The 13081-nt window shown below is 40.7% G+C and overlaps 1 protein-coding gene across 2 annotated transcripts; it reads right to left on the bottom strand.

The window, feature by feature from the left end:
* Positions 1 to 10622: 10622 nt before the first annotated feature.
* LOC147894841 (uncharacterized) lies at positions 10623 to 12823 on the bottom strand. 2 transcript variants are annotated; one of them, XM_087385443.1, is made up of 2 exons: positions 12599 to 12823; positions 10623 to 12531 (listed from the first exon to the last, which is right to left on the bottom strand). In XM_087385443.1, exon 2 carries the CDS (start codon positions 12444 to 12446, stop codon positions 10623 to 10625), a length of 1824 nt encoding a protein of 607 aa, XP_087241569.1. In that variant the 5' UTR covers positions 12447 to 12531; positions 12599 to 12823. The 2 variants fall into 2 exon arrangements, with proteins under 2 accessions (XP_087241569.1, XP_087241568.1); XM_087385442.1 differs by having other exon boundaries at positions 10623 to 12502.
* Between the last annotated feature and the right edge of the window lie 258 nt (positions 12824 to 13081).

Here is a 13081-nt window from a genome sequence, read left to right as displayed (position 1 = left end):
CTCATGACTTGCAAAGCAAGAAGTGGAGAATGACCATGTGTTCTTACATTTCTTGTCTTTATCCTTAGAGGAATTTGCTACATAGTTCTTCTATGTTCAATATTTGGTTGGCCACTTGTAGACATGGCTGAACCTATATAATATGTTTTAGCTTTCAAGTCTTCCATGTTCTTCATGCAAAAACTTATCATGAATGTCATTCCAATCAACCAACTATGTTCATGACCTCTGCATTCACCTTTCACTGACCTTGAATGTGCTTGCTCTAGCTAGGTGGAAATTCTATATTGTCCATGGTTGCCCTCACATACACACACACACTTATTATCCCTTTCCCACTTTACATTCAATTTACTTTTTATCCCTTCACCCTATTTATTTCCATGTTTAATCCCCCCCCCTTCCTTTTTTCCTTCCTTCCCCCCCACCCCTCTCTAATTTTTCCCTAGTTTTCTCCTTTATTTCCCCCTAATTTTGCTTTAAATTTCCCTTAAATTTTTCCTATATATTTTCTCTAATTTTCCTACCCCCCCCGCTAATTTTTCCCTAATTTTCTCCTTTATTTCCCTTAATTTTCTTAAATTTCCCTTAAATTTTTCCTATTTATTTTTTATTTATTTCCTATTTATGTTTTCCTAAATTTCCCTATTTATTTCCTTTTTTCCTAATTATCTCCTAATTTTTTCAAAAACTTTTCCTAATTATTCCCCTAATTTTTTCTAAACTATTGGTTTCTCTTATTAAGTGGTTAATTCTATTTAAACTACCTTTTCCTAATAGTAGAGTGGTTAATTTTTTCTAAAAACTACCTTTTCCTAGTCTTTTCCCTAAACTACCTAGGCATCTAAACTACCTTTTCCTAATCTTTTCTTGGGCCTCGTGCCTCTCCTTGACCTAATCCTCCCGACTACCCCTTGTCTCCTCCTACTTAAACCCCTCACACACTCCCTATTTACTCCCCTACCTGTACCCCTTCTGCCTGCAATCTACTATCTACAATATCCTCTTCCTAGGGAGTCCTGTAGCTCCTCCACCTGCTCATCATATTGTTGGCTGCCTCTCCAATCACTCATCGTACTCTGCGGACTACCCGCCTCTACTATTCGATGTACGACGGGCTGCCCCTAATCCCGTAGCTCCTCGCCTTTAAGCCTTCCAAAGTCCCAACCCTTACTACAACAGCGTAGCCTATGCTCTCTAGTACTAGGCTAGCTACAATGCCCTTGCTAACCCCTCGCACCTCGCTCAATGCACACTTTTGTGTACTGACTCACTGCATGCTACACAGTCTCCGGACTGTTGACGTACACCGTGTACCGATTCCCACGATCATCTATTCCCTACGGATTCTCAGGTTCCAAATTTCCCCCCCATTTTTTCACTTTGGTTTGTCGTAATTCTCTTGTATTGTATTTAATTACAAAATTTTCCCTAGTTTTCTCCTTTATTTCCCTTAATTTTTTTAAATTTCCCTTAATTTTTTCCTATTTATTTTTTATTTATTTCCTATTTATGTTTTCCTAAATTTCCCTATTTATTTCCTTTTTTCCTAATTATCTCCTAATTTTTTCAAAAACTTTTCCTAATTATTCCCCTAATTTTTTCTAAACTATCGGTTTCTCTTATTCAGTGGTTAATTCTATTTAAACTACCTTTTCCTAATAGTAGAGTGGTTAATTTTTTCTAAAAACTACCTTTTCCTTGTCTTTTCCCTAAACTACCTAGGCATCTAAGCTACCTTTTCCTAATCTTTTCTTGGGCCTCGTGCCTCTCCCTGACCTAATCTGCCTGACAACCCTTGTCTCCTCCTACTTAAACCCGTCAAACACTCCCTATTTACTCCCCTACCCGTACCCCTTCTGCTTGCAATCTACTGTCTACACTATCCTTTTCCCAGGGAGTCCTGTAGCTCCTCCACCTGCTCATCATATTGCTGGCTGCCTCTCCAATCACTCATCGTATTGTTGACTACCCGCCTCTACTATTCGATGTACGACAGACTGCCCCTAATCTCGTAGCTCCTCGCCTCTAAGCCTTCCGGAGTCCCAACCCTTACTACAATAGCGTAGCCTATGCTCTCTAGTACTAGGCTAGCTAGGATGCCCTTGCTAACCCCTCGCACCTCGCTCGATGCACACTTCTATGTACTGACTCACTGCACTCTACACAGTCTCCGGACTATCGACGTACACCGCGTACCGATTCCCACGATCATCTATTCCCTACGAATTCTCAGGTTCCAAATTTCCCCCCCATTTTTTCACTTTGGTTTGTCGTAATTCTCTTGTATTGTATTTAATTACAACCCCCCCCGGATCCAAAGTACTCTTAGCTTTTTTCCTCAAACCCCCTAGTTCCAAAGTACTCTTAGCCCTTGTTTTTCTCTGATTCTTTCCTTCCCTCCTTACCCTTAAATTTCTTCTTTTTTGGCATTTTCCCACTTTAATTGTTTTAATCCTAACTTATCTTTCTTTGTTCTAATGTCCCCCTCCCAAAATTTTTAAAGTTTTTCAACAAGCGTCCTTACCCCATTTTCTTTCCCTCAAATTTTCTACTAAACTTCCCCTCTAATTTATTTATAATACCTATACCCATCCCCCAATTTTCTCCTTATTTCTCTATTCCCTTCACCTAACCCCCACACTATTTCTTTATGCTTTAAATTATCTCTTTTCAATTTCTTCCCCTTTCTTTCCTTTTTTAACTCCTTACAAAAACACCCCGATCTTTCTTGCCTATCACACTTTCACGTAACCCCTCCATTTCACTATCCCTCCCCTTATTTTTATCTAAAGGATTTTTACTAACATTTTCTTTCTCATATCTATAATTTTGTTCATAAAACTTAAATTGCTCTTCAGTCTGCAAAAATGCCTCACTTTTCATACCACTACTTATTCACTCATATTTTCACAACTTGATTTGTAAGTCCGTTTTAAGTGGTTATTTTTATTGTGACTCCGATAACAAGGGATGGGTGTTTATGACACATGTCTTCCCAACTAAGCTTTAACTGGTGCTTACCACGTTTTTCTTATTGGATGGTGCTAGGTATGCAAACTCCCCTCTTCAATAAAAGTGATGCTTGCTATGACTTATCAAAGTGCAACCTTTTGAAAAATTATGCATTCTACAAATTTTTGAAATGCCCACCTCTCATCCCCACCTCTCATCGACCTTTTGACAAAACAATAGCATTCAATATTTTTCATTAATGACAATTGCTCTCTCTTTTGAGCTACATTGTTTTCATTTCACTATGGAAAGGGGTCTTGTCGAGTCTAAAACACACACACACACACATATCTATTAACGTTTGTAGAAAGTCCTCATGGGCCTATGAGACAAAGTACAAACTCCAAAACGAAACTTACTCCATCTAGAGAACTAGAGAATCGGGGTAGTGCACAAGGCAGCTCCTCCCAGGTTATTATAGGACATAGCTACATTCTAACTATCATGAGGTGGCCTTTGTAACATCAGTTTAAGACTGAGGGTCTTTGGGTTTGGATTTGAAGTCCCTAATCAATGTTTCCCATCTTGATAGACCACCCATTTGCCTGCTTTGCGTGCTTCCTTTACTTTGGTAATTTCATTGTTTCTTTGTTTGAGCTAGATTGGAGTGAACTCTTCCAATATCCAAATCTTCATACCCTGCAGTTATGTGTTTGTCCAAGGAGATTGACTCTTGCTGCCCTCCCTTGGAAGTAGATATGTGCTTGTGTGCCATTTTGACTAATATTGCATATATCATTTTTTGTCATATTCAACTTGTGGCACTTCTTTTTAAGACATCTGATTATGTGAAGGTGAGAGGGGGCTAGGGCAAGAGGCTAAAGCGTGAGAGAGAGAGAGAGAGAGAGAGAGAACCTCCTTGGGTGGACATATACATGGGAAACTTCCTCATAACTTGCAAAGCAAGAAGTGGAGAATGATCATGCATTCTTACATTTCTTGCCTTTGTCCTTAGAGGAATTTGCTACATAGTTCTTTTATGTTCAATATTTGGTTGGCCACTTGTAGACATGGTTGAACCTATATAATATGTTTTAGCTTTCAAGTCTTCCATGTTCTTCATGCAAAAACTTATCATGAATGTCATTCCAATCAACCAACTATGTTCATGACCTCTGCATTGACCTTTCACAGACCGTCAAGGTATGAGGTTGGGCGGAATTAAATTTTGACCGTTGGATCAAGTTCATTTCTAGAGCAGAAATAAAATACAACACATTGCCGCCGCAAAATAAATGAACCAGAAATCGACACTTAACCATTCTATAAAAGAAAATAATCAGCAGAACAAACTTCCATTTGACACATAATCACAAACGAACAAAAACAACCAGTAAAAATTAAACACGTAGAAAATAACCTAAACAAGATTAACATTAAATATTTATATGCATTAATATAAATAGTTACCTGCAACAGCAGGTAACATCAAAAGTATATTCCATATAATATTCTAGTATATCAAAGCCAAAATCATAGTTCTGACAAATACTATACTAAAACAACCTTCACTACATTTAACCAAAATTTAAGCTACAGCTTCTTCTTCCCACCGCCTCCATCTGCTTCAACCCCATGCCCTCCACCATAACAGTTAAAGACACAACCCTTAAAAGAACCCGCAACACTGTAGCTCAAGGAACCTCTACCACCACTGATCCGGTCAACAGAACTATCAAATCCATTAGGGCAACACCGCAACATTTCCTTGAAAAAGTCATCGTCTTCATTCAACGCCTCAGAAATATTCTTGACATCCTTGAAACTTTTATCAGCAACAGAAACCCGAACACCAAGAACTGAACACAGAGCACCAACTGGAACAGATTCCATAGAAGATCCACCACCAAAAGACTCAAAAACACCGCCAACAGAAGAAACCGAAGAACCAGCAAGCGTACATTCACCTCCATTAAACTTTGGAACCTGAGAAACACCATGAGCATCACCAGTCAAGACACCACAACTATTACTAACAACAACACCAAAAGAAACAGGCGATAAACCACCAATAGGAATCGGATCCAAAGGACAATCACCCAAAGAAATCCCATCAACTACAATAGCATACTGAGCTGTGCATTCACCAAGAACTTCCTCATAAACCCTCCTCTTTCCAAATTGATCATATGGCCTCTCAATCAAAACTCTCACAAGCTCGTAGCTAAACTTCCTCAGTTGCATTATGCTTCTCAAAGGAAGAAATACACCTATGACCAGCTTGCTAAACGCAGTGGACCTCAAAGACTTGTTCGTATATTTACCCTTAGAACCACCGCCAACAATATTAAGCATGTAGGAAACAAGACCTTTCAAAGTCTTAATACCAACACGGTTCCGATTATTCCATACCTACAACATAGGCACACAAAGCACAACATTAAAAAACAAAATAATAGAAGCACAATACAACACTAAACACCTACCACAGATCTCGGATTGTCGATCGGCTGAAGGAACACATACAACAAATTGTCATCACCAGAAACAACAGCAGGCATATGCTTCATAAGCTGGTTGAAAGTGAAGACAAAATCCGCTTCATAACTCTTCAACGACTTTCGGAGATGCTCAACTTTGTAATGCTTTAGGCTCATCACATGATTCTTCGTCAATCGCTCCTCAAACTTGCGAAACACAAACAAAATACATCAGAAACGAATAAATCAAACACAAAAAACTTAAAACCAAAACAAACAACACTTACTGAAGATATTGAATGAAAACATCAGAAGCACGAACAAATTGCGCACGCTGTATTCCATACAGCTTAGTACCACCTCTGATAGGAAACCGAAGCAGCATGTAAAAAGCAAATCCTTTCTGCAGACCCCAAGGATGGAAAGCATTGAAATCCGCATCCTTCAATTCAACATCTCATCCTTCAACCCAACAATATCGCTTTTCTTTGTAGGGTTTCAGACCATCAACACACACGGAGCGATTCATTGCGCTCGTAAGGGAAGAGCAAGCCTTTGAGAACAAAGGATTCTTAAACAAATTGAAAGGAACCTCAACAACACCTGTCGCAGCTACCCGACAATCTTGGAACCTCCTCAAAATTTGATTATAAGACTTGAACAAAGCATGCAATGTAGCAGGAGGGTAAAACCCACCTTCTCCTTTCTTCTTGCACACTTGAAGTATAAACCTACCAAGCAAATCATCAAAAAGTCTCAAATCCAACTCCTCGATAGGGATAGAAACATCAAGACCCTCAAGACGCCGCTAAGAATCAAATCGACCCCGAGCCCAATTGTCTTTATCTGAGCTCCTATTCGCTCCACCCTCCTCTACTTCCTTCTCCAAAGAAGGATCAAGTGGCAAGAAACCAACAACAAAAGTTACACAACCTTCCACAATAGATCCGGTACCTAACAACCAAACAAAACAATCAATACAACATTGAGCCATCACACAAAGAAAACAGTTAAAACAACTAAAGAAATATCACAACAGACAACACAAACAAAAACTCCAAACCTCCACGATTGCGGAAATCCTTAGCAACCTCGCATGTAGCACCGCCAGCAAAACAAACATTCTCAGAGACAATATCTGCCTCTCTGCCCAAACAGACAACTAAATCAGGACCAGAAACCAAATCCACAACAGCAGAAACGTCCTTATCGAGCCCAAGCGAAAAGAAGGACAGTCCATAGCTAACTCCATCTCGAATCTGCAGCACAATCCGCAACAAACGCCTGTCGTCCACCGAAAACACCTTTGCAGCAGATGCCTGTTATCCACCAAAAACACCTTCGCAGCAGAAGCCTGTCATCCACCGAAAGCACCTCCGCAATAGGCGCCTGTCATGCACTGCCTCGCACTGCCTCGAACCCTCTCCAACAGACTCAACGAGCCTCGACCACCATCACAAACAAAATGAGCAAACAACACAAACACCATCACAAAACACAAACGCCATGCACCACAAGCGCACGCGTCAAACACAAAACACACAACCACTCACACACATACACATATACCACTCACATACACAACAAATAACACATGCACACATGCACCACTCAACACACACACTACCAGTAATAACCAAACGCTTGCCAAATCGTCGCCAAACCGATGCATGGTCGTAAACGGGCTCCATCACCGGCACATGGCCACGATGGAGGCATTTCCCGGTAGGCCGCGAGCAGTTTTTTGGCCACTTCCCAGCCGAGAAATGCCGACCATGGTCATTTCTCGGGCCGTAAACGGTTTAACACTAAGGGTTTTTAGGTTTGGATTTGAAGTCCCTAATCAATGCTTTCCGATCTTGATAGACCACCCATTTGCCTGCTTTGCGTGCTTCCTTTACTTTGGTAATTTCACTGTTTCTTTGTTTGAGCTAGATTGGAGTGAGCTCTTCCAATATCCAAATCTTCATACCCTATAATTATGTGTTTTCCAAGGAGATTGACTCTTACTGCCCTCCCTTTGAAGTAGATATGTGCTTGTGTGCCATTTTGACTAATATTGCATATATCATTTTTTGTCCTATTCAACTTGTGGCACTTCTTTTTAAGACATCTGGTTATGTGAAGGTGAGAGGGGGCCAGGGCGAGAGGCTAAAGCTTGAGAGAGAGAGAGAGAGAGAGAGAGAGAGAGAGAGAGAGAGAGAGAACCTCCCTCAACAGAGGTATACATGGGAAACTTCCTCATGACTTGCAAAGCAAGGAGAGGAGAATGATCATGCGTTCTTACAATTCTTGTCTTTGTCCTTAGAGGAATGTGCTACATAGTTCTTCTATGTTCAATATTTGGTTGGCCACTTGTAGACATGGCTGAACCTATATAATATGCATGTGGAAATTCAATTTTATGGTTTTCCAATAGTTATCCATAATCATGATGAAGTTATGAAAGAGAATCCTTGAGTTGCCCTTTAGTTGTCTATACCAGATTTTACTATGAAGAGGTGGAAATTAATGGTCTTTCCCTTGTTTACTTATATGAAGACTATTGATAACCTACCTAATTCACCAATCTAGACACGATTTTTAGAAAGGAGTGAAGAGGAAAATGATCCCGTTGATATCAATTTTGAACCATAGCCCCATATTTTGGGCATTGAAGCACTTTCTTGGCTTGCGTATCACCTATAGTGAAGACAAATTTTATACCAATAACATAATGCTTAACTTTTCAACACAAAAGATAAGAGAAGAGAAGACAAAATTTCTACTAATAATATAATGCTTAACTTTTCAACACATAAGAGAAGAGAAGGCTTCTCTATTTCAAAAGCATCTACCGAGAAGTAGCCTAACTTTCACTTGTTATGAAAGAGTCCTTATGAGTGTATGGGATCCTCCTCTTAGATTGATGAAAAAGGCTTTTACCCAGTTTGGGTTGCGAGAAATGAGAGCAGAAGCCAATGCTTCCTTAACTCTTCCAAAACCTTAGTCACAATACCAGTCCCACATAAAGTGACCTTTCATGTCTTTAAGAATGGAAGTCATGGATGCATATTTAGAAATAAATTAGTGATAATAACTAACTAGATTCATGGACAACCTAATTTACTTCTTTCTTTTGGGTAGTGTGAGATTGAGAATAGCTTGTACTTTTTGAGGGTTAGGGCAAATACCTTCCTTGGAGATAGTGTGATCGACATGTCTACCTTGAGAAGCTCTAATCATTCACCTTTTAGTATTTAGGCTACCCTATGCTTCATCCATCCTCTAAAAGGCCAATTAAACCCCTATGAATTTCCTCGAGTAGGTTGCTACATGAAGTGTTGGAATGTAGTAGGGGCATTAATGATCCCAAAGGACATGACACAGAAAGAAAAGGTATGCCAAGTGATCGTGAATGTCATCTTCAATACATCATCTTCTATAATTTGTATCTAGAAGCCACAATATCCACTACAAAGGACATATCATGGCCACTAACCAAATTACAATATGAGAACTTGGAAGGGAAGATGGAAGTGGTCCCTCTTGGTGGCAACATTGAACTTTTATAATTGATGTAGAACCTCCACTCCTTAGGGATCACTACTAGTGGTGGGGAGACCCATTTTGCATTCTAGATCAACACAATTAACTTGACCACAACTTGCTTGTGTACTTTTAATTGGAATACCCACATCATTATGTGAACATGGCTAAAGGTACATGAGCCTAATAATGACCACATGAGATTTGGTACAACCATGTGGTTGTAATAGACCCCTTGAGCTTCATTTCTTACATGGATTCTCCTTTACAAACCAATCATCATTTGGACATGGCTAGAGAGGTCCATGACCCTTGTAACAAACACATGGTCATTAAAAGGCTCATGGATCCCTCCATTTAGGCCCGTTATGACCACATGGTTATTACAAGAAAGAATCCCACGAGCTTTAAACAAGTGAAAATCTCATAATTGATTGTCCAAAATATGATGTTGATATCCTCAAGATTTGAAGAAAAGTACGAGTCCTCCTTTGCAAAGCGGGCATGGAATCTCACAAAAAGTCACCTTGAATTTTGAAGGAAACTACAAGCTATCCAATACAAGGGATCTCTGCAAATTTACAAGAATTAAAAATCAAAGCCATGTGTCTCCTTGATCATCTCTTAAATTCAATATGAGTTAGCAATTTCTTTGTAATGGCCTTTGAGATTATATGTATTATCTTTTCCCCTTTAAGGTCTCCTTTTCTACTTTTCTCGTTTGTTTGAGTTATGGCTCCATTTGAGCAATCCTTGTGTCTCTTGGTGTCTAGACAAAGGAAACACCTTTTTTTCGTCAAGCTAATCCGTCTTTTAAATGTGATTACTTTTGTTATCAAGTTAATCTATCTTTTTTTGTAAAGATTAGTTTTCTTTTAAAGGGTGAATAGCTATGTGCATTAAGCATTGTGCCACAATAAATAATTTGAGGATTGTGGGGAGGTGGGCTAAAGTCTCCATTTTTATGATTTTCTCCCTCACAATTATAAGTTTTGTTTTGTTTTGAGAGCCGGCTTAGCTGTGTGAGGCACTTACACCCACCAAACATCTCATGGAGAACTCTTTCCCCCCGCCTTATTTATTTGGCGCAACCTCAAGTGTGGACCCTCCGTACTTTATGGGAAACCGAGAGAGCGGGGAAGACACCAGGGCCTTGACAGACCCAAGCATCCCAACCTGCCAACTCTTCTGTGAACTATTGTAGTGGTTCAAGTCACCCATATATTGGTTTATTTGTAGTCCTAGGAGGTGTCCTGTTGTAGCCTTTCTGCATGATCAACATCCAGGAGGAGATTACATCTAAGGTATAAGAGTTAGTTAGGAGCTCTAGTCACTACAGAGTTAGTGAGTAGCTGAGCAGGGCTAATGGGGCACTACAGGGGGTACATAATGGAGGCATAATAGAATTGAGAAGCTCGCTGCACCAAGCATAAATTTGGGGGAAGAATTTTTGAAAGGCAAGTGGAGCTGAGTAGTTGTGAGCTGTAAATCAAGCTACCTGTTCAAACACCCCCCCCTTCTCTCTCTCTCTCTCTCTCTCTCTCTCTCTCTGTGTCTGTCTCTGTGCAAATATGTTTAAAGTGATCATCAACATCATCACCATCTCTCTACAAAACGTTGGCGTATCAAAAAAGAGGCTTGTCAGTACAACCAAATGCATTATTCGTTGATATTTCTGATACCAAGTATGTGATCAAATCTGTGTTTTAACACAGCATTCTGTTGCCTTGGGAAACTTTTACTATCCCCTCCGACAGTTGCGCAGAGTGAGGTATACGTGATGATGTCTGGTTTTAAACCAAGAGACAACATCTCATTCACAATCTCACGTACATCAAAAGTCCTTCCAGCCTTTCGACAAACATGGATTAATGTGTTGCATGTTATAAGATTAGGTTTAAGGCCTGAATCTTTCATTCGTCTGTAAATATGTAACGCATCGGATATCTTCCCAGCATTTCCAAGACCATGAATCATGATGCTGTAAGACACAACATCAGGACATGACCCTTTCTCTTGCATAGTTTCAAAATGGGCACAAGCAGTCTCTAGTTTCCCTGCTTTGACCAAATCCCCAAGCATAACATTGTGCACAAATACACTCCTGGGGAAGCATTCAGTTTGAACACCAGCTTCGATATCTGAGACTCTTTGGGTGCAATGAGATCTCTCCATCTCCATTAAAAACTGGTAAGCTACATCCCATTGTGCTGTCTTGCAATATCCACCAATAATAATGGCATATGTGTAACAACTTGGCCTTATACCCTGCTGTTTCATGCTTTCATACCATCGTAAAGCTTCATCCATTTTCTTCACTTTACAGAAACCATTTATGAGAGAATTGTAAGTTACTTCGTTAGGAGGGCATCCTTTACCTTCCATAGAAACGAAGACCTTCCATGCCTCAGTCATTAAACCGCGCTTTGCAAGGGCATCTATTAAGATGTTGTATACTACCACATCTGAAGTACATCCAGCATCTTCCATTTCGCCAAATACCTTTAGAGCCATCTCAATTTTGCCAGCCTTGCCAAGACCTCTGAGTAGCTCTGTGTATGTCACCCTGTTAGCCAAGAACTCCTTGCTTTGGATTTCCTGAAAGACTTCACATGCTTTCTCTAACCTACCAGCCCTGTGCAAACTACCAATCAGACTTGCATAACTTTTCTCATTTGGCTGAATGCCTTTCTGCTTCATCTTTAAGACACAATGTTGTGCTTCAAGAACATCTCCTGACTTGCCGTACGTATCAATCAGCATATTACACGTCACAGTGTCGGGATAGCAACGTTTAACGCATGCCATTTTCTTATAGAGCAGCTCAGCTCCGTCAAGGAAGCCATGCCTCGTGAGCACACTTATCAGGCAGTTATAGACGAACCGATTAGGTCGGCATCCTGCCGCTCTCATCTGTTTGAAAACAAGGCAAGCTTCCTTCACCATGCCTGACCTCCCGTATGCCATAATTATGTCCGCAAAAAAGAAAGGGGTAACAACACAACGGTCTTCATGCATTTGCTGCAGAAATGTGTACATGAGCTTGAAATCTCCTGACTCTCCCACAAGTCGTGTAATGACCGCATTGGTTTTCGTGTTGTGCCTGAAATTCCTCTGCTGACTGGCCCACCTGAAGAAACCAACAGCCACGGAAACATAAGAGAGGGACTTGAGAACTTCCCGAACAACTCTCCAACCCAGTCGAATCTTCAGGTCATCGAGAGCTTTTCCTACGTCAGGTGACCAGTGCTGACACTCCGATAACGCAGCCAATATCCGGTTTGTTCTCTTGTCTAGAATGTGAGGATAACGGTAGAACCTCAGCTTACATGGGAGCCGGCTTCTGTGCCTTTGAATCCTATTGGCAAGCAAAGCCTTTATCGTGAGTCTAGAAGAGTCGGATGTCGTTCGTAATCTGGAACGGCCGTTCGCATCCTCGGAAAGGGTTGTCGACAATCCCATCCAAAATCGAGCCTCTGGCATGAAACTTGCTGTCGAGAAATGTTCTAATGGCTGTTCCGCTAACACTCTAATAGCATCTGCAATAGAAACGAGACCAACAAGCGAGCTAGGGACTGTGAATGGCTAGATTTGCGACGTAATGAGGGCTAGGAGTAACGAGGTTAGAATTTTACCAGGAGCAACAAGCATCGCGGCTCGCCTGCTAGCGAGACTGTCCCGACACATTGAAGAGCTCTGGCTTTGCATTGAAGCAAAGCGAGCCGCCAATGTCCGCATCAGGCCTCGCCGATAAGATCGAAATTCGCTGCAGCGAGAAGCAGCAATCGATGGGATTGGGATGGATCATGGGGGCTTGAGTGGGAAGGAGGACTGCTGCAGATCATCCATTCCTTCAGGGATGTCGAGGCACTTTCAAAAACATGGGGAACAAGCTTGTGCTTTTTTCCCCTTCCATGAAGCCATTCAACAAGAAGCGAAAATAGCCATCTTTTATTTTCAAACAAGTTGAATTCCATTCAAGGGGCCTGCCCTGCATCTGAATTTCTTTGTGTATTTTATGAGTCAGCAAAAATGGAAGTGTATACAATGGAGTGGTCGGACTAGTAAATATAGTTTGTTGCAGTTAGTATGTTTGATCGTGTGTTTCTTGTCCAAAC

Source organism: Dipteris shenzhenensis, chromosome 14 (genome assembly GCF_047967505.1).
Source record: "Dipteris shenzhenensis isolate YYH24624 ecotype China chromosome 14, Dip_SZ_1.0, whole genome shotgun sequence".
In the NCBI taxonomy this organism is placed as follows: Eukaryota; Viridiplantae; Streptophyta; class Polypodiopsida; order Gleicheniales; family Dipteridaceae; genus Dipteris; species Dipteris shenzhenensis.
The sequence above is the reverse complement of the archived record's forward strand: the minus strand, read 5'-3'. Positions and strand labels throughout refer to the sequence as shown.